The sequence below is a fragment of the Mastigoproctus giganteus genome, chromosome 10, assembly GCF_048544385.1.
Source record: "Mastigoproctus giganteus isolate SK-2022 chromosome 10, ASM4854438v1, whole genome shotgun sequence".
Lineage (NCBI taxonomy): Eukaryota > Metazoa > Arthropoda > Arachnida > Uropygi > Thelyphonidae > Mastigoproctus > Mastigoproctus giganteus.
Window position 1 is genome coordinate 138,578,022 of NC_143584.1, and position 22,995 is coordinate 138,601,016.

Here is a 22,995-nt window from a genome sequence, read left to right on the forward strand (position 1 = left end):
ACTACCTCAGTAGCATTATTGAGGTAGTGTTAGGTGGGTTGGAAAACCTCTGTAGAAACAGTTTCTTGTATTAATAAGTACAGACCACACTGAGAAAAATTCTACCCCAATTTTTATATTATAATATTTGTATATCATTTTAACAATTAACCTTCTCTTATTACAAATACAATTAATATTATTACAATTCAAAAATTGTAGATCTCTTAAAATACCATTTATAACTGACACAATATAATAGCATAGCTTAATTTATAAGCTTCTTCTCTTATTATCACTAATCTAATGATATGTACAAAATATTTTGTAGTTTTTTTTCTAATTGTAAATTATATTATTTTCTTTTTAGGTTCTGAAAGATTGCAACCTTCATAACCAGAAGAAATTTCCATTAAAATTTTTTACAGTATATGGCTTTGATCCTTTTCATGCAGGTTCTTCTTACTTGAGGTGGGGAGCTGTTGTTGGACTGCCAATAACATTTACTTATGACACTAAAAATAATGTAAATAAGTCATCTATCAAGTTGGTTAACGGAAACCCCATTAAATGGGATTCTGAAGATGGACAACGCTTCATGGATTCACTTGTCTTAAGTGATGATGCCAAAAGATTTGCCATTGCACGTGAGATATATTACTGCACAACATCTTATGTCTATATCCATCCGATTTTGGCATCAACAGCGATATTATCATCTTACTCTTTCGGGAACTTAATAAACACACGCTATAATTTACTTAATCGGACCAATCTGAGATTTCGTTTAATTTTATACACTTTGTGTGGTGCATTCGGTATTACCTTTACTCTTGCACTAAAAGATATACTAAACCTATTCTGGGATAGATATGCTGACACTAAAGCAAGTGAAGTAGGACCCAGGTATCTGAGAGGTGGTATAGAATTTTATAAAAAAGTACTTGAGAGGAATAAAACTTTAAGAGAACTGATGGAAAAGGATGGAGAGAAAGCTTTTTCTTCCATGGGTAATATTAAAGTATTTATACGTACAAAGCACTTGCCATTTACTACACGACTTGACATGCTTCAAGCTCGATTTAAAGGACAGCAGCAAGAAGAACCATCAGGTATGTAGTGTTTAAGATAAAACACCTGCTGGATTTGTGGAGCTTAAGATTTATGTTAACTTTCAGTTTGGAAAAATTTTCAATATGTATACTAGAGCTATGTTTTGTTATCTGAACTAGAAACGTACATAAAAATGAAGTTTTATAAGCACTCACTTAGAAAACTGAAACCTCTGAAAGATAATGGTTATCTGTATTTTTAACGAGTTGATTAACTGTAATGTGTTTCAGTTTTTTCTGTTTTCTATATTTGTGAAACATTATCTAGTTTGTTTTTCCATCCATGCTCTGACTTTGTATTACATATCTAGAACTGAAATAAAATCAGTAGGGGGTAAGTTCCAATTTTTAAAAAGCTTTCTATTATAAATTACAGAAAAAGAAAAAAGTTGTAATTTGTTTATGCCATATCTGATAACATCTAGAAATGTTTCTTTATGAATAATATAAAAGTAATGCTCAAAGCATTTGCCATTTACTACACAACTTATGAATAAAACTAAATTTAAAGGACAATGGCAAGAACCACAGAAATGCAGTGTTTAACATAAAACATTTGTCAAATATGTAAAGCTTAAACTTTGTTGCATTAACTTTTACGTGAGCAAATACAGACCCCAACTTACATAAGGGATCCTATACATAACATAAATAGGCATTGGTGGCGTTAGTATGTTGGCTAATTAGTTTAGTGCATTTTTTAAAATAAACCTTACAAAAAATACCATTATAAATCATAAAATATAATTTTATGACTTATACTGTCCTTGAGTTCTTCAATCATTTCCTTTGTTGTAAAGTGCTTTGGTAGCTCCACTTCGTCATTCTGGCTCTCCTCTGCAACTTTCTGGATTCCCAACTTTACTGACTCCTTATGTCACCTTGTCATTATGTGAACTGAGGAGATTTTTGAACATTTTCATTATCACACACAAACTCCAGTTGACAAGCAAGATTAATGACAGGTGGTCTCTTCCCTGACTGTATCCTTGAACTCATGAAATTTGTTGGCAGGTTGAGGATACAGGTTCTTCCGAACGTTCTAATGTGCCTCAAAATGACAAACAACAACATCTTCCAAACATCATTCACATTCATTGGCTTGATTTCATCCCTGACTGCTGCAATATTTTTAATTGCACCAAAGATATTCTAGTCCTTGAAATTGTTCAAGTTCATATCATTACTTTTGCTATTGTTTTTATAACAAGGCAAAGTGATGTAAGGAAGCTTTTTCTGTGTCAGCCAAAAAATAAAATAATACAAATTAATAAAAATGAAATAAAATAGAATATTCATGTTCTTCCCAGAACATAACCATCCAGTTTCACTTACAACTTGGTCAGACTCTCTGCTTCTGCCACATCATGAGGTAACTTCATGAAATCCAATCTTCTGTTATTCCCTGAGATTTTTAATTTTGTCCATTTGTTCTTGTTTTCACCTATGAAAAAGAACAGACCTTCCACATTCATTTTATTCAATCAAATTTCCCTTTTTGATATTCAGATACCACATTGTGTATTTTACACCTTCTAACTTGTTCTTCATATGTGCAACAATTTGCCCTTCTTTGAGTTCTCTCCAGAAGTTATCTATTTTTAGGTGCAGTGGCCTGTAACCATACCCCCACTACCACTTTCATTTACTGCAAGTCATTTTGAATCACACTGACTCAGGGAACATTCTTTCCACATTTGGGCAATTTTTTAATGAAAAACATCGCTCTCCTACCCCTTTGTCTGTTCTATCTCTCCTGAATACAGTATTCACTGAATGAAATTCATCTCATATCTTTCAGTGGCACGATGCATTAGTTGACTTAAATAAAAATTCAAATTCATTTAATTTGTGTTTGCTCCTGGAGTTGCCATATTGATACACAATGATACCACATTGTGTATTTTACACCTTCTAACTTGTTCTTCATATGTGCAACAATTTGCCCTTCTTTGAGTTCTCTCCAGAAGTTATCTATTTTTAGGTGCAGTGGCCTGTAACCATACCCCCACTACCACTTTCATTTACTGCAAGTCATTTTGAATCACACTGACTCAGGGAACATTCTTTCCACATTTGGGCAATTTTTTAATGAAAAACATCGCTCTCCTACCCCTTTGTCTGTTCTATCTCTCCTGAATACAGTATTCACTGAATGAAATTCATCTCATATCTTTCAGTGGCACGATGCATTAGTTGACTTAAATAAAAATTCAAATTCATTTAATTTGTGTTTGCTCCTGGAGTTGCCATATTGACCAATTAAATGAAATTAATTTATCTATACAGGTATATCAGGGTTTTCAGAAAGGCAGTGAAGTTTTGTACTTTTTTTTTTTTTTTGTGACAATCCCTGAACTAGTAGTTTCCTTGTACCCTTATGCCTCCTCAGTGGCATTAGCAAAAACAATTACACTTCCTCCATATCGGTGAGTACCATCTTTACAACATAAATTATTTACAAACTGAGGCCAGCCATGCTGAGAAAAAAAGTAGGCTTTACAGAAACCCTCAAGCCACTCATCATGCAATCCTATCATGTCTGGGCAGAATTGCAGACATAAGAACATATTTTCCCTATGTCTTAACACTTTTCAGTATTAGTAGTGGCAAATGATGCAAGAAAGCAAGCTTATACAGCATCAGCAAAAAAAAAAAAAAAAAACACCCTACGTTGGCTCCATGGAGCCAAAGGTGGATCCCTGAATGATGTCATGTGAAATGACAAAATACATTTAAGCTTAATAAAATCAGTTTTATTTTATTCGGTATTTTCATTTACAATCAACAATAAAGGTTTGTGGTAACTAAAGTAGGATACATAGTTGAAACAATTCAAACTATTAACATTGAGATTGAAGACTAAGTTGATACATGATTGACTACGTGTAGGATCTACACATGATTGACTACGTGTAGGATATTTTGTAGGATCTGATGAGAGTTTAAGATTGAATGCTGATTCCATGAAGTCGAGGAATGGAGCATTTTCAGGTTTCTTAACGTCAATGTTGAAATCACCCACTAAAATTATTGGGATCTTTTGAAAGTTGAATTTCCTTACAAATTTAGGTATGTCTACAAACTTTGGCATATAAATCACTAGATTGGATATTAAGAAAACTTTAATCTGCTCCAATGTTGAATTAGGTGAGATGTAGACTGTTACAAGCAAAGTCTTCTGTCCATTTATTTCAACTTCAGCTACACAAATGTCACCACAATTATCTGTACCAGTCATTTGCCATAGCGAGTCTGCATCCACAGTAATGAGAATATGTGGCGTACATATTGTCGATTCGACTTTATTGTATATTGCAACACCACCAGATCGCACAGATCTTTCGAATTGTGTGATATGTTTGCATCCTCGAACATTATTTTCATCGTTTTCAAGCCATGTTTCATTTAATGCCAAGATATTCGATTCCACGAGAATTGGATCGGTTGCAATGTCTTCGCTATGACGTTTCAAACTCTTTGCACAGTCAGTCCTCGTATAACACGTGTTTGCACTACACGAATTCGATCATACACGATTTATAAATAGGGGAACGATATCTTATATAACACGAACCGAATTCGCTTATGCACGATTCGCCTTTGTGTTTACAAGAAATGGCAGTCGAACGCAGAATCACCCCAACTGAACGCAACACGATAGGAACGAAGAGAAGATTCTGAAAATGTATGTTTTTTATATCAGTGAAGGGGAAACACATTTCACCATAATTACGTAAAAACCAACACAATTCCAGCAATCGGTATAATCGCAAATGCAATTAGATCGAGTTTACTACCAGTTTATAACAGATTCCACTAGCAGAAACGCAACTGGAAATTGTTTTTATTGTTTTATGGTAGTAACCCCTAGAAATGTGCTTTAGTAAAATGTGAGGTGTTAATAGTGCATCTCTGCCTTTACGGTGTTGTTTATTCAGTTGCTACACGCGTGCAGCTTTGTTTATGTGTATCAAGTGTACCTCCTCGTTTTGTAAATTGTGCTTTATTCCATAAAAATGAGTAAAATACTTAAAAGGTGTGAAAAGGAAGCATCCTGGTGAAGACACTGCAGATTCAGAGAGAAAAAGAAAAGCAATATCGATAAACAGAGGCGGACTGGGTCAAAATTCTTATCCGGGAAAATTTATAGTGGTCTCATACTATGGTTTATGGCCAAAATCACACCGGCCCACCGGGGAAACCCCGGTGGGCCGGTGTGATTTTCACTCAAACGCTTTGAGCGAAATGAAAGACCATGTGATATTGCACGTGCTACAGACCTAAATGAGGCAACGTCGAGAATTACAAAGAATGCGGAGAAAATAAAAACTTTCATAGCAGGAACAACTCAAAATGTAATTAAAATCCATTAGATTAAGACACAAAGAATTGGAAGAGATGGAACGGCTGTCATCTGTTTGGATAGAAAATCAAACAAAAAACAAGTTTGCTTACAATAGAAGCAAAAGCATTAGCAATATTTTATTATGTAATAGTCGTAATAAAATACTTACGTATTTTATTATGATTATTTATTGTGTTTGGTAATGTTTTGGTTACAAATGTGGGTTCAATCTTGGGTGATCGGCACCTAACCCTATTTTTCCCATAGGGCCTATTGTTTATATTGCACGATTTTGCATTACACGAGGGTTTCTAGGAACACAACTATCGTGCTATACGAGGACTGACTGTATTCAACAATACCATTCTGAAACTCGACGAAGCAACTTAATCCCAAAATTGTAATGCGGTTGTAGAGAGTGTTTCCAAACGATAGTTATTCAAATGATTCAATTCAGTTCGAAGATCTTGCATCTTAGGTGTGTTACAACCGTGAGCACAGCAGGATGTAAAGTCATCTTTCTGATTTCTGACGTACAGGCCATTGATGCTTCTAACTCTCGACAGTGCAATGTATACCTGTTGCTGTTCGAGACTCTTATCGTAATCGAATACGATTTCTTTGAAAGTTCTACCCTGAGATTTATGAACCGTCATGGCAAAAGTCAATAGCTTTTGACAATAATAACAAGTGTCATTTTGCTATTTGTTTAAAATGTATGCATTTTTTACATTTTTTCTATTTTTATTTATTATTATTATTGTTATTTATTATAAATTTTTAATTAAATAGCAATATATTTCTCCATTGGATTAGTGCAGTTTCTTTAATATAAGATAAATAATATGAGAGATAATGAGATTGATGCACTTAGTAGCAAACTTAAGTTTTCTCAGTGCCATGGCTGAGGCTATTCCTTACATAATTATGATTTATAGTTCTTCATGTAGCATGATGCCTTTGTCCCAAATTCATTGTTTTTTCTTTATTTTTTTAATTCATTTTCTGTCTTATGTAAAGTCAGGGAATACATAAGTTGGAGACTGTATACATTATTCACTGTATTTAAGTGAACAGGACAATTGTGACACCCAGAAATTCAAAACTGGGAAGTTTGCAAGGAATGGTCTGCCACTGGGTGATAACAATAACCTTGGCTGACAGTAGCTCATCACAGCAAATCAAACAAGCCAATTTGAAGGTAAGACAAACAGGAAAAAATTTAAACAATGAAGCAGGAATTCTTATATGAGAATTACATTCATGTAAGAGACACTGTACAGGTCTTCCTGCCAGCCCATGAAAAAAGGATACTATAACACAACATATCCCATAGTGAACCCCTGAAATAGCCACACTAAGGAACTGAGAAAGGGGAGACCAGAAGATATAAAAAAAATGGCATAACCCCCCCAACTGAAGAACTTGAACCATTAAAACAGATCTACTCTGAAACCAGGTAATGATAAACTAAGCTCAGAAAAGCAAAAAAACCTGGAGGACTTGTCAGTAGTGCCAAGAATCAAGGCCCACGGTGACTAGTGTACAAATGCACAGAAAACAAAATCATACTAGAAGGAATACACAGCAACATCCAACAGGAGAATGACAGAAACAACCACTTAGGAATCCCCCATGGAGAAAATGTTAAAGAAATTAATCACGCAAGATGACACAAATAATGAAAGTCAGGAACACAGAAAGATTAAATGCCAGTACAAACAAACCCAATATTGACCCAGGTGAGGTTGATGCAATAAAGTAGATAAACGACAAATGCTCCTGAACGAACCTCATTGAGGGTGTGGTCATTAAGCAGAAGGCTACCATTCATCCATCCATTCATTTGGAAGCAAGCCCTTCTGAAAACAATATACAAAGGACAAGGAAAAAAGGGAAATCACTCCAGGTTCGTATGGCTTGGTTGCTTCATGCTACTACTTCAGCTTCCAGAAAAGCAAAGGTATGAAGGACATGCGTTATCAGCTAGTTACACTAGTACAAAGCACTCCCCCACAAATATATGCTTGAATTCTTCACAGATTTTCATGGAACTTTTTGACAGACTGGTAGCAGAACATACTTGTGCACTTCTGAGTCAAGAACTGCTCCCAGCAAATCTATAACATAACCAAAAGCTACTTCACTAGTAGAATAGCTACTGTAAAAACAACCTACTACAAAATAAAGAAAATCTATAACTAGAGGATGTCCCACAGACTGCTGGATCCACATCTACGGAATATAGTTTTAGATGACTGGCCAAATAATTAGTTCAAGAATGTCTCTACAACTGTATATGCAGATATCTCATGTTTGTGATTACTGGAAACTATAACAGCTAGAAAAACACCCACCCAGCCAGCACTCACAAAACTGGGCACATGGTGCAAGACACACAAGCTTACTGGTCTCCCAGTAAAACAAAAATAATGTATATGAAGGGGTATTGTTAGTGCAAATAGACCACCAACAGCCAAGCTTGGGGCTCGTTCCATACTTCATATAACCCTAGGTGTCATTTTTCACCATAAAGTTGCATTCCTTCCACACATCATATAAACAGCTGAAAAGGTTCAAAATTTCATATCTATGGTAATTAGAATAATAAAAACAAATTGAAAAATAAAATGAAAAGCTCCTACCCTCCTATATAAATGCTTTTTTCTGTTGTCACTTATGCAGCTGGTATTTGACGACAACCAAGGTGGCAGTAAAGGACTGACCAGCTACTAGTCAGCCCTCTACTGATGACTTGCACATGCAAAACAGTGCGTACCCTCTGCACTGCAGATACTGGCTACAAGGCTTCCACTTGACCTCTTGTCATATTTCAGGGCCTCAACTACCTCTGCACAGACTCAGGAAAGTAAGGCTTATCCAAATAATGGATATTACTTTAGAAGCAAACAACAAAACAGGAAACATAAGGGAATGTGGGTACCAGATAGAGAAAGGTAGTATTGCCAAGAAATTTGTGCCACAGATCACATTTTCTAGCTCTAAAACCTATTGTGGTTTATACTAGGAATCTGTACCACCTTCCTGTTGACTGTACATGGTTCACTATCTAACCATACACACCCTTGCCTTACTGAGTGCTCCACCAATACATTTACTTCATCTACTGATACTACACTGCCAATTTGGGGCTTCATAAAATGCAACTGCATCCTACTTGTATGGCCTCAGTTAGCTGTAGTGGATTTGGTTCTTCACTAGGAGTCATCCTCCACAGCAGGCTGTGCTCATAAATCAGTACATCTGCATCAAAAATAACAGCTATTATTAGTTAATGCTTGGCACACTAGCCTATTTACACCCAAGTTTGGTGTTTAAACATACAAGGAATGCACACAACTCTGGTTCTCCCTATGATACCATCACTGATGCCATATACTCGCACCAGCTCATACAAGTATACAACCAGAAATTTCTCTTCTCCACTCTCTGTTCCCCACACACACACAAACTGCCCAAGATTCTTAACACTTATTTGCGACCTAATGGATGAATGCTTCTGCTAATTGTTCCTTCAGCCGCCTGAAGGAGTTACTAGCACTCTTATCAGCAAATCTTTCTCTCTGTTTTTTAAATTCAGTTTATTTGTTCTTTTATTATTTATTTTTACAGGGCTTGCTCTCTGAAACCCCAGGAACCCAGAGTGCCGTCCACCAAAGAGTATCAACAAATGGGGCAGATGATGCACTTCCTCATGGCATGGGAATCCTTCAGTGAACTTCCAGGATTTTCTGTTGACTAGTTGCTAAGTGGCCAGCCATACAACACAAGCCTACAACATGCATGACTGGCTATGCAGAGATGCTGCAACAGATGATATCAGGTGATCCTGGGGAACCACCTGAGCAGAAACACGTACATGTGTACATTAACTTTTCGCGTGAAAAAAATTCTAGAACTGTTTCTCTAGCATTAGCATTAGTAGAGGCTTATGCAGCATCAGCCAAAAAAAAAAAAAGAAAAAAACCCACTCCCATTTCACCCCTCCGTTCATTCGAAATACCTGTCCAGCTGAGTCTTAAATTTATTTACGCTATCAACTTCCACAACAAGGGATAGAAGTCTGTTCCACCATCCAATTACCTGCTGGCTAAAGGCAAATTTCTGCACATCTATCCTACATCTGTCTTTCCTCAATTTGAATTTATGGCCTCTCAGGTGATTATTCTGAGCAAGAGGAAGAATCCCATCAGCATTGAGCATGCTCAAACCATTCAAGGCTTTATACACCTCTATCATATCACCTCGCTGGTGCCTAGTCTCCAGACACTGTAATTTGCAAAACTTAAGCCTTTCTTTGTAAGAGCAACCCTTTGTTCCATTCACTAATCTTGTTGCCCTTCTCTGTACTCGTTCCAGCAGCTCTACATCCTTCTTGAAATGAGGCCTCCAAACCTGTATACAGTACTCAAGGTGTGGCCTGACCATTGCCTTATACAAGGGAATAGTCACCTCCTTTTCCCTGTATATCATTGACAAGACACCATGAGCTATTCTTGCAGCTTGTCTGCACTGCTCAGAAAACTTCATATCTGCTTGCACAATTACCCCCAGATCCTTTTCATTCTCTACCACTGTCAGTGTAGTATCACAGAGTTGATACGTTACTCTGGGGTTACTGCTTCTCATATGTAGTACTTTACATTTGTCAATGTTAAACTTCATTTGCCACCTCTCAAACTTTCCAGATCCTGTTGAAGCAGCAGTATAGCATCAGTAGTATCCTTAACAACCCTGCCAACCTTTGTATCGTCTGCAAACTTGGACATTAAGCTTGATATACATCATCAATACCATTTATAAATACAGAAAACAACAATGGACTGAACCCTGAGGGACTCCATTAATAACATTAGTCCACAATGAGCAGTGTCCATTGATTACCACTCTGTCTTCTCTCCCCAAACTATCCCTTTATCCATAGCAGCAATTTGCCTCCAATGCCACACTGCTCCAATTTCTGCACCAGTCTTCCATGTGCAACAGTATCAAAAGCCTTTCTAAGATCCAAATATATAATATCAAAGTTATTCCTTGCATCCAGTTCTTTTGTGACTACATCATAGTATCCAATCAAATTGGTCAGGCAAGTCTTCCCCTTAACAAAACCATGCTGTGTCCGAGCTATAACTGAAGTCTTGGCTAGATGATCCTGCAGTGCTTCTTTAACCAGTGCCTCCATTAATTTTCCTGGAACAGAAGTTAAACTCATAGGTCTATAATTACTTGTGTCAGCCTTTGATCCTCCTTTGTGAATTGGGGTCACATTTGCGCATCTCCAGTCTATGGGTACCTCCCCAAGTCCAAAGAAGCTCTCATAATTATGGCTAAGGGTTTGCTTACTTCCTTTGTTGCCTCCTTTAATACAACTGGATAGATCCCATCCACCCCGGGTGCCTTTTTTATGTTTATCCTCAACAATTTCTCCTCCACTGTCTTCTCAGTTATTACAAAATCATCTAGCTCACTGCCAGAGTTTACTTCACCTCTGGCATTCCCCTTCCTGAATAACTTCTCAATGTAGATTCAAAATACTCGTTTAGTTTGTTAGCTACCTGAGCAGGTTCCTCAACTGTTGAACCATCAATATCCAGTGGACCAATCTGATTCATCCCTTTCCTTCTAGAGTTTACATAGGTAAAGAACTCTTTTCTGTTTTTCTTTGCATCCTTTGCCAAGGATTTCTCATAATCTGCCTAATCTCCTTTGTGATTTGGTTATAGACCAGCTTATATCTATCATAGGCTTCCATGTCACCCATTAATTTATATGTATCCCATACATTTTTCTTCTCTGCCATGTATCTCATTAGTTCATCTGACATCCATTTAGGCCTAAACCTTGAACAATATTTCTTAATTGGTATGTAAAGTCTAGTAACTTCCAAATTAAGTTCTTTGAATGCTTCCCATTTTGAATTTGCTGTTGGTAACATCATCAGTTGGTCGCACTGTATAGAATTTAAATACTGTCTCAGACAATCGTAGTTGCCTTTACGAAAGCAAAAGCCCTTCCCTTTATCCCTGATGGTAGTTTTCTGAGTAAATCCCACTTCAGTACACTGTGATTACTGCCACCTAGTGATTCCTTTATCTGCAATTCTTAATGCATGAAGAATCACTACTGATAATCAGATCAAGAGTATTACTCCCTCTAGTTGCCTCCCAAACATGCTGATGTAGAAAACAATCATCCAATAAATCCACAAAAGCCTTGCTAGTGTGTGAGTAACCAACCAACAAATTCCAGTAAATATCTGTGAATTTAAAATCCTCCATTATAATATTCTCTGGTTTACTGGCCCACTCTGTTTCCCTGTACAGTTTCTTATTATACTCATCAGAGTCATTAGGCCTATAGCACACTCCTACTCTCAATTTTGATCTCCCAATGCTTATGTCACACCAAACTGATCCGACACTGCACTGTCCAGCGATGTCGACTGGCTTCACTTTCTTGGATTTTATGTTTCTTAACTAATAGCATAACCCCTCCTCCCTTCCTATACACATTGTACTCCCCAAATTCCAGTTCTGCATTCCTTATATCTGTGTGACACCACGTCTCTGATATCCCAAAAATATCTGCCTTTGATGTTTTGAGCAATACCTCAAATTTATTTATCAAACTCCTAGCATTGGTGTACACGCAAGTATATATGCACCTGTTCCTATTCTTAGCTACCCTAAACACAACCCATGTGTTTACTTGTACTGCAATGACTCCCAGCAGTCTCTGAAATACCCTGCATCTTGTTTTCCAGGCTGCTGCTCATTCCAATAGAAGCAGCGCAAGAATCACTTTCACCTCTGCCAGTGGCTACTGTTAATCTATTAGCCCTTGTATCCCCCTAAGCTAGCAGTTTTCCGATCAACCTAACACTGCCTCGATAGCATCAGCAAATATTCTTGCACCCTTTCTATTTAAGTGTATCCCATCCCTGTAGAAGCAGTCTCTCCTGTTAACAAGTACAGACCAGGCTGAAAAAAATTCTACCCCTTGAGTCTTGCACAATCTTTCCAGGGCAGAATTGATTGACAAGGCTCTCATCATATACTCCCTCCTATAGTGTCTGGGCAGAATTGCAGACACTTTCAAATTCAACCCTAATTCACGGCTTTTTTTCAACAGTGACCTGTACTTGTTAAGTAATTCTGCCGATCTCCTCTTAATATCATTAGTGCTAACGTGTACAACTATATCACCTTTTGTGCCCTTAAAAGATATCTGCTCTACAACATCATCAACCTTTGCCCCTGGCAAATGTAGTTTTATTCGTCTAAACACGAATAAAACTAATAAAACTACATATCTTCAACATTTTGTGGAATGGTCATCTGTCAAGTTTATCTGCAGGCATCATCAGTGATTAAGATCAATCTTAAGATCAATAATGTTAAGATCAATCTGTGATATGTGTTGCAATATAGAAGTGCATAAACTAGAGTTGAATGACATTCCCAGCTGTTTGATAACATTAAAAATAGGGGTGTCAAAGTCAAATGGGTTCTGGCCACATTGGTGGCTCACCAAAAAAGTTCTCAACATCTATACATATAGCATGTAACTTAAAACGATTGGGGGGGGGACCTATGTGAACCTATGGGGGGACACATAGGTCCCCCCCCATCTGATTAACAAGACAAATTATATTTTACATAATTTATGGATTTTTATTGAAAATCTAGAATAAATTACTACCAAATAATATGGGAATAGCTTAGTAAACTTATATTAAAGACCAAAAAAATAAAATTATAAAAAAACTTCATCAGCCTAATTAATAATTTATAACTAATACGTCTGATGCTTATTAGTTATAAATTAGTCATAGCACCTTAATAAGAGCTTAATAGCAAATGAATCAGAAAAAAAAACTTATTGCTTAACTGATTTTAATTATAGTAAAAAAAATTGCAAAAACTTTTAATCATGATCAAATGATCCTTATGCCTCTGCACTTCTTTAGAATAGTTCTATTTGTACCAGCGGCTGATTCACTACATTTTTCATATATATTTTCTAGTGCTGCTTAATTTTGTTTCTTTAGGATGATATGCAGCAGAACGGTACAGCGTAATATTCATTTAACTGTTTGATCCCCTTTATTCCAATTGAGAAAATCCACAAAGGTGGGTTGTAACTCTGCCTACCACCAGATATCTGTACAACTAAACATTTTCAATGGCCTAAAATGTTAAATTATTACATATTTTTTTTTATTCCTTTTTAATGAGCCACTATACAATAACTTAAAGGTGTGCACTTTTAGCTTTCTTCTCACCATGGCTGGATTAGTCTGTTTATGGTGAAGGTTACTGGAAGAAAATGGTTCTAAATTCAAGTAATTTTTCATGTAGATAGATAAAGAACTATCATGATGTACATATGTGTCAAGTGGTAACAGAAATGTTCTTAACATGTCTGTTACTATATAGTGTTAATTTCACTATATCTTAAAAAGAATATACCATTTAATAGCTTACTTTTCTCTAAGTTATAGAAGGTTATCATATTATCTCAATCTACAGGGTGATTCATAAGTATGTTACTACTGTAACGTTGAAAATTATAAATACAAAACAAATTTCTTTATTTATACTTATTTTTACATAACTGCACAGAAAATTTAAAAAATAAAATAAGAAAAAGTGTCACCACTCAATGTGTGAATCATTAGCATCAATACACCTTTCAAATCACCAGAACATGGTGTTTAATGCAGCTGCATACATATCTTTGGGAATTTTGTTGGAAACTGTTCTTTAAATCATTGACACAGTTTTATTGCACATAGCCTATCCTTGACCATACCTCACAGCCAAAAATCACATGAAGTAAGGTCGGGTGATCTTTGGAGCCAGTTCAGAGGTGCAGTGTGGCCAATCCACTTGACATTCAAAAGTGGTGTTCAGGTAGACTGCAAAGTGAGGACAAAATGTGGGGGCAAAACCGTCCTCTTGAATGTGTCCATTCACTAAGATTTTGAGAGTTATATTCTTGAGATTCTCATCAGAGGCATATTCTTGCAACATGTTAAGGTAATTATTAGCATCCACTGTGTCCTCCTAGAAGAAGTAGTCTGATCAGTTTCTGGCATGTAGCAGTGCACCAAACATCCACCTTGGATGAGGCTATCTCATGTTTATGTACATAATGCAGGTTTTCTGACACCCAAATGACACTTGTGTCAGTTCACTTTCCCACAGACATGGAATATTTTCCTCATCCAAGAAGGCAATGCTATGGATAACGTCAGCATCAATATTCTGCATTTCAAGGAAAATTTCACAGCACCTCACACAATTCACTTTATCATCTTCTGACAGTGAAGGAAGAATTTGTACATAATGTGGATGCAAGCGTAAATACTGAGTTACCATTCTTCATGCTGTTGTATATGACAGACATGTTTTCAGACTGAGGCATTACAATGATTTGGAAGACAGTGTTAAAACCGGGTCTTGGACTTGTAAATGTTTCGATGGGTGATAGCCATATTTGAATAACTATTGTGTGAGACATCAACAGCGTCAGTGGACACAAACTTTTTGCTGAATCTCTAAAGCCAGCTTGGGGAGGGTATATCAAAATAAGCTACAAGCATCTTCATCACTCGGGGAGAAGTTCACTTCTATCCATGCACCTACTTTCCAATTCCTCTTAAGTCTGTCAGCCTTTTTTTTTTTTTTTTTTTTACCAACTCAAAGAAACAATCTGAAACAAATTTCCATAAGAGTGGTAATATACTTATGAATCACTCTGTAAAATGGATCTATTAGGAGACATTTGTTTTTCTTACATAGTGTTAGAGGATGTAATGGAAATTCAAGATTATAAAGGAAATATACTTGAGTTCATGTTAATAATAATAATTTTAGCATTTATTGTTTGCTAATGAAATGTTTATCCCCTTCTCTACAAGACTTAAAATTTGTAATGATGAGCTATATTTCTTGACTTGTACCAGGTCTTATCTTCAGGCCATCAAATGATAATGTATGTCCAATCACATCCCAAAAAGAACTGGACTTTGTGTATTATTATCTTTGTTAATCTTCTTCCTTTTATTCATGATTATGATTTGGCTAACTAAGGAATATATGCACCAACTAATGTATAAAATATGGGTAAATTGTAGTTCATAAAAATTTGGTTCAAATTATCTGAAACTGTACTTATGTGCATGTGAGGGAGAAAGAGAGAAAGAAAATGCACGTTTATTGCATTGCAGTTCTCAAAATTTACATCCATGAGCTAGAAGAGTAACATTAAAATAAATATGTGTAATGATTTTGCCATAACAGGCTTAAAAATAAATAAATCTCCTCTGCAGATAATTTTCTTGACTTTTCTAGCTAGTCCAAAACTATCCAGTATTAAGTGAAGTAAATGAAATAAAAATTATAATAACTGATAGTAAATAGGATGAAATTAAGTAACCAGAGCCTCAAAAACAATCAGATTACTTCTTTAGATAATGCTTTATTAACAAGATGCTCTCTTCCTTCAAATTTTAGGACTTGGACGGAATTTGTTGGATAACAAAAGCTAAGTAGTAAAGGCTTTGTTCCCTCCCTTCCTTCTTTCACCTTTTGTCTTCTGTGATGGGTTTCACTATTCCACCTACAAAACACAACAAATAAATGACTACCAATTATATTTCTTTGTCTGTAATTTTAACCACTAGTACCAATGTATCAAAAGTGAGTGTACGATTTAAATGTTTTAAATAGATTAGTGATAATTTCAATGCTTTAACTACAGAATTTTCTTGTTTTCACAGTTTATACAAATATAATATCCTGAATTAAATCATTGCAGCAAATATTTCATCTGTAAAAGTATAACACTTATAAAAATTTATTAAGAAAAGAGAAGATTATCTTGGAAACGAGAGCCTCTTGAAGCATTTCTGAAGATGGTGACTCCTTGTGCAACAAACCAACGAGTGCTGAGCCAATAATGAGTGATCAATGAGTGTACATTTAATCGATGATGAAGCATAAACATTCTTTAACATTTGTAAGTCATAAATAATTTTCTTTATTATTATAATTTGCTTGATTTTACAGGCTACGTTTTCATTTCTTTTAAAAAAAATCAATCATTGTTTAAACAAACTAATTAGCTAACTAATTTCGTTGTGAATGTAACCCCTATTTTTAACATTATGTCTATGGGTAATGAATTAACTCGTAAAGTCGAGAACTACCTGTATATTGGTTTGATCTTTAGGTGCTCTCTGGTGTACTGCATAATGCGTATGAAGTATGTTAGAGTGCACCCACTTGTGATTAGGAAATTTTCCAAGTTCAGATAGTAAATGATATTAATATAGTTAACCACTTCTGCTTGATTATGAGATCAATAAAGTGCTTGGCTTGTAGGAAAATTTTTGAGTCTTGATTATTGAGAGTGGACAGACAAATAGCTTCAGCAAAAAAGGAACATTTTAATGATTCTAGATCTTGTACTGGACATTCTGTTGAAACACTTAAAATGAAAAACATAGGGCTGTTATTTTTACCTCCCAGTACCAACAGCATTATGCAGCTACTGGATCAAGGCATTATTTAACCTCAAGTACCTTATCAGGTACTTGAGGTTAAATAAGTAACATTGAGGGTTGGGAGACTTCAAAGGAACATAAATTTTAATGCAGCTAAGTGCAAGGTCTTACACTTGGGGAATAGCAACCCCCCAAATAAATTATACACTTGGTGAAGCTGAATTAAAAATAGTTGAGGAAGAAAGGGATCTGGAAGTTACAATACAGGTAGATATGAAGTTTTCTGAACAGTGCAGCCAGGAAAGCCCATGGGGTCCTGTCGACTTATCAAACATTATCCAGTCAATATCCCACTGTATATGGCAATTATAAAATCACATTTGGAATACTGTGTTCAAGGAAGGAGACCTCATCTGAAAAAAGACACTGAGTTCCTTGAAAGGGTCCAAAGACAGGCTACTCAAATAGTGAGACTGGCAGAAGGACAGCCAATATGAGGAAAGACTCCGATTACGTGGACTACAGAGCTTGGCAACTAGGCACCTCAGAGGTGACCTGATTGAGGTTTATAAGGCTCTGAGAGAGAGATATTATTAAAACGAATGAAGGTGGAATTCTCAGTTATAAAGAATTCAAGAACTAGGGGCCATAAATTCATATTAGTATTAGTAATGGCCATATGATGCAAGGAAGCCTAAGGCTTATGCTGCACCAGCCAAAAAAAAAAAATAAAAAATAAAAATAGTAATAAAATAATAAAGAATAATAAGAGAAAAGGAAATAGACAACCTATGCATTTTCCTCCTCCCATAGGAGGAGGATCCTGCTGACCTTTAATGTTTCCCCAAACTGTCAGTGTCTACCACCCACGTAGGTAACTTATTCCAGTAATTTATAACTTTCTAGCTAAAATTACAGGGATTGAGGTTTAGATTAGATTGTAGGAAGTTTTCTTTTAGCCAGCAAGTTGAATTGTTGGAACAAGCTGCCCTCAATTGGTCAATTGGATAGTTACCTGTGTGAGGAGGGAAGCATATAATTTGTATTTTGCATTTTCTACTTGGGTTTTTTTTTTTTTTTTTTTTCCAGTGCAGCAAAAGTGTGTGGCAGATACTATTACTACACCAAAGGAACTTGACAGCAACACTGAGGTATGGGGAGATGTTTTGATGAAGTTTAGATTTTGTTGGAAAATTTCAGGAGTTTGTTACAGTGATGATGCTGCTACTACAGCATTGTCAACACCAGAAGAGCCACTAACCACTAAAAAAAATTCTCTTACCAGTAATGAAAGTGAAGAGGCATGCATGCTGCCTTTTAAAAAGATAGGGATCTCACAAAGCTCAAACCAATAATATCATTAAAAGTACTCTTACAAATATCCAATAGGGTAACTTCTATATTTCTGTTCAGTGCAGGTGTCACAAAATTAATAGTTGGTCAGTACAGACACTACCTGACTTACGTAATGGTTGCATTCTGCTGAACTTTGTGCAAGTCAAAAAGTTAGAATTTCCCTTTATGATTGCTGAATTTGATTGAAGCAAAAAGGAAATGTTCAACGAACATGTAAATAGAATTGTTTATTCCATTTTTATCTCATGCATAGGAAAAATTACAGTGTGCAATTACAAAAATTTCAAAATTATAAATTACAAAAAAAGGGAGGGGACATTCATAGTATCAGCAAGTTTTACCTTTCGAGCATCGTTGCTAGACTCAACATCTCCAGCTGATAAGTATGCCGCTGCAGAGGTTGAGGGCTGTGGAAATTTAGAAGGGGTTGTTTTTTTTTAACACATTATAGAATTTCTCTGCTGCTGCTGAATTGGCACTGGTGACTTCACTGCACACTTTAACGTTGTGGAAACCAGCACGAAGCTTGAACCTATAAAACCACCAGTTGCTTGCCACAAAAGTTGGCTTGGGGTATACTTATCCTTTTTCACTCTTCATAAATACTTCTTGCTTTTGCTTGAATGGCCATTAGACTCAGGGGCACTTGCTTCTGAATCTGATTTTCCATCCATCTTTGATATAGCACCTGTACGCTGTTTTGTGATTACTATTGATCCTTTAACATGTTCTTTTTTATGCGCACTGTCCTTTGAATAGCATTCACTGTTGAAACAGCGAGACCTAATTCCTGTGCAATAAATGACAAACTTTGTCCTGCTTTGTAATTAATCACTTCCATTTTTATTTCTAAATCAATTTTGTTTGGTTTCCTAGCACTGCCACCACTTGCACTTTCCATTGGGTCGCTTTCCCTTCATAATTGTAATAAGTAAATAGGGATGAAGAGAAGATTCTGAAAATTTATTTATCTTTTTTATATGATCGAAAACACATTTCACCATAATAACGTAAAAACCCACACAATTCCAGTTATCAGGATTATCGCAACTGCAATAAGATCAAGTTTACTATCCATTTATAATAGATTGCGCTAACAGTAAAGCCCAATAAACCGGAAAGTGTAAATTGTTTTTATTGTTTTATGGCCATGACCTCCAGAAATATTCTTTATAAAAATATAAACAAAGCCATTCAAATTTGATTCTTATAATGGAACATATGATAACAATGAAAGAGTAGCATTCCATTATAAAAATGAGCTTTTAGAGAGATAAATAACTTAATTATATAGCAAAAATTTTCAACTCCCAAGGTCTTGGAATGAATTACAAAAAAAAAACCAATGTGTTATTGGGTTCACATTGCGATGTTTTCACAATACTTCCATTTATTCCTATGGAATGCAAAATACACTTCCATGATTTTTTTAAGTTTGCACTGGCTGACAAAAACTTACATAAAGTCGAATTTCTGTAAGTCGAGTATTAAGTAAGTCGGTGAGTGCCTGTATACAGGCTACTTCAATTAAAAAGCACAGGATCTATCTCATTTCTGCTATATTTGGGCTGAAATTTTTGAGTTTTACATTAAAATTGGACTGAGTGTTACTAGTTAGATTCTGCTTAGTCAACTGCCTTTTATCAATAGGAAAGGTGCTCCTTGTCTTCCAATTTAGTGTGTAAACTAATTGAACAAAAAAAAAAAAAAAAAAAACCACCATGGTTGTGCAACCATTCACTTGTGTAGAACAGCTAACTACGAAGGTAGTCATGTTGCGTCAAAGATGAGAAAACTTTCCCATTAAGAAAAAAAACAGTTGATTGGGCAAGATTTAAATTTAGCAATCATAAAATCTAAAGTGGTAATACTTGTTCCAGTTTTAACAACAAATAGCCTAAACCTAAAAATACCTTGAAATAGAAACACCCTCTACATAAAGTATATTGTTAATATCATACTAAATATAGTTTATACAAAAAAAAAAAAAAAAAACCATTCTGAGCTGGGACATAATACCCACCTCCCCTGTACCTCAGTATTCTTTATTGTTGTTCTCATCCTTTTGCCATTTAAATTGTCTGAAATGCCATATTTCTTGAAGGTTTTGTTTAATACTCTACAGAAGTTTATACTCTAGTGCACATTTCCATGTATGATGCACATCATGATTTATCATGATTTTTGTTGCAGATGCCAAAAATGATATGTATTTGTTAACTGATAAACACAAGTCATAATGCAAGATGACATGGAGGTGATTTTAATTTATCATTCTATAAACAATTTATTTGATATTTTTGTGGTTACTGGATGATTAGTCTTTCTCTGCATCAGAATAACATGTAATTATATTCACAAAGGTAGATTATCCTGCATAATAATACTTTAGACATATCTGGAATGAACAGTTGAGAGAAGCACTCACAGTACTGAGACATCAGTCCCATTGTAAGGGATAGCTACAACATATAACTCTGCTAGTGCAGCCAATCTGTGATGCTACTTATCCAAGTAAAAGTGATAGCCTTTCTATCATTCTCTGAGGAGCTGAAAATGTCTGTCAGATGAGGGCAGCATTTGTTAAGCTGCTGAGCCACTTGGTCCTTGTGGTCTGTCAATAATTGTCCATTATTTTGCTATAGCACTGAACGTTGATCACGACACCATTGGACTACCAGCATAATCAAAACAGAATGTGAACATTGCCTTCCCTGCATCAGGTATGGAGGGAATATTTTCTGGAATTTGGGGGGAGGGGAATGCTTACATTGCTAACTTATGCATTTGGTCTTTGGGTCATGGACCTGGCACTGGAATCCATTGCCTGCAGTGATTCACTGAAGGAAATGTGAATCTTCCTCATGATGGCACACCAGATATTCCATGTGCAAACCTATGTGTAGCACGAACCATTTCTCAAGCAAAGTTTTCTCTCATACACAGCTACAATGTGTCAATAAATATATGCTTGTTGTTCACCCTATGCATTCAAGTTTTGAATGCAAATGGTGAACAACAAGCTGAGGTTACTGAGCACATTTTGGTTTTTTCACAGAATGCAACTACAAGCATCATTCTCATTTTCCATTTAGGAGCTGACACCTGTACTTACATACTGGTCCTAGAGATCATTATCTGTTCTGTGGTACAGGCATTCATTTGCATTAGTCTATTTCAGGGGTGGGCACGCATGAGGTCATTGAGAGCTGCATTCCGGTTTTTCATATATTATAAAGAGCCACACCATAGTTACATAGTATTAAATACACAAATTCAAATTTAATTTAATATGATTACATATTCCACACAAGTCTTAAGTGCTATGTAAAGTATACATAAATAAGAAAATACAAAATAATTATTTCAAAATTTTAATAATAAAAATAAAATATAAAAATGCATTAATAAATAGTATAAAATTTAACGAAGGCCTTTGATCAAATCTTTGAAATTTGGCGTAAAATTTGTTAAAGCCGTTCGCAGCAATTCTGTGAGATGATGATTGGTCAACTGTGAATGATATTTCGACTTCACGAACTTCATTGTGGAGTTCGTGAAGATTCACAGCAATATGTTGTACCAAAAATTGAAATTAGATGGCAAGCAGCTTTCTTTAAATGTGGATATTTTGATTCTAGCACAAGTTTCCAAAATTCAATTATAGAAGTAGATTTGTGCTGCATTTGCAATGCCTGATCCTCTTTCATCTCTAATAAATCCAATTCCCCAGCTGCTTTTTCAACAAGTATTATTTCAGAAATCGAAAATCCATCTTCAATAATATCACAAATTGGGTTCACAAAATATGCAAATGTAGATTTCAAACTTTTCAAATCTTCAAACATATGTTTGAAATCTGCTTTCAATTTTTCTTTGTATTCGTCTAACTTTTCTTCTTTGATATTAATTATATTTGCTTTTACTCATGGAAAATGATTAAATATCTTGTTAAGATCGTACACAAAAAGCCGAGGTTTAGCTTCAAAACTAAATACAGTTTGTGACAAATCAATAATAATTCTTTCCTTTCCTTGTAAAGCCAAATTAAGTGTTTGCAAATGTTCTATAATGTCTGTAAGGAACATTAAGTCAGAAAGCCAAGTTTCATTTTCTAATTCTGGGTATTTTTTTCCTTTTTCTTTTGTAAATGTTATGATAGGATTTAGGAGTTTCACAAAAGGAACTCCTAAATTGGGGAGGTACCCACAGACTGGAGATGTACAAATGTGACCCCAATTCACAAAGGAGGATCAAAGAATGCCACAAGTAATTATAGACCTGTGAGTTTAACTTTGTTCCAGGAAAATTAATGGAGGCACTGATTAAAGAAGCACTACAAGATCATCTAGACAAGACTTCAGTTATAGCTCGGACACAGCATGGTTTTGTTAAGGGGAAGTCTTGCCTGACCAATTTGATTGGATACTATGATGCAGGGAATAACTTTGATATTATATACTTGGATCTTAGAAAGGCTTTTGATACTGTTGCACATGTGTTCAGTGTTGGGTCCATTATTGTTTTCTGTATTTATAAATAATATTGATGATGGTATATCAAGCTTAATGTCCAAATTTGCAGACGATACAAAGGTTGGCAGGGTTGTTAAGGATACTACTGACGCTATGCTGCTGCAACAGGATCTGGAAAGGTTGAGCAGATGG

At 35.6% G+C, this 22,995-nt stretch overlaps 2 protein-coding genes across 5 annotated transcripts in view; one reads left to right on the forward strand and one right to left on the reverse strand.

The window, feature by feature from the left end:
• The window catches only part of LOC150079312 (transmembrane protein 177), a 39,872-nt gene extending 38,692 nt beyond the window's left edge, over window positions 1–1,180 (forward strand). Inside the window, exon 4 of the mRNA XM_090383357.1 lies at window positions 350–1,180. Within this exon, the coding sequence (XP_090239483.1) occupies window positions 350–1,099 (750 nt within the window). The 3' untranslated portion in view covers window positions 1,100–1,180. The remainder of the gene's footprint in view (window positions 1–349) is intronic.
• Window positions 1,181–15,961: 14,781 nt separating this feature from the next.
• LOC150079313 (tyrosine-protein phosphatase non-receptor type 4-like) overlaps window positions 15,962–22,995 on the reverse strand; it is a 190,787-nt gene continuing 183,753 nt past the window's right edge. For 3 of the 4 annotated variants that reach the window (XM_090383965.1, XM_090383963.1, XM_090383966.1), the window contains exon 13: window positions 15,962–16,086. In XM_090383965.1, the coding sequence (XP_090240091.1) occupies window positions 16,049–16,086 (38 nt within the window). In that variant the 3' untranslated portion in view covers window positions 15,962–16,048. The remainder of the gene's footprint in view (window positions 16,087–22,995) is intronic. The other variant, XM_090383964.1, reaches the window with a different exon arrangement.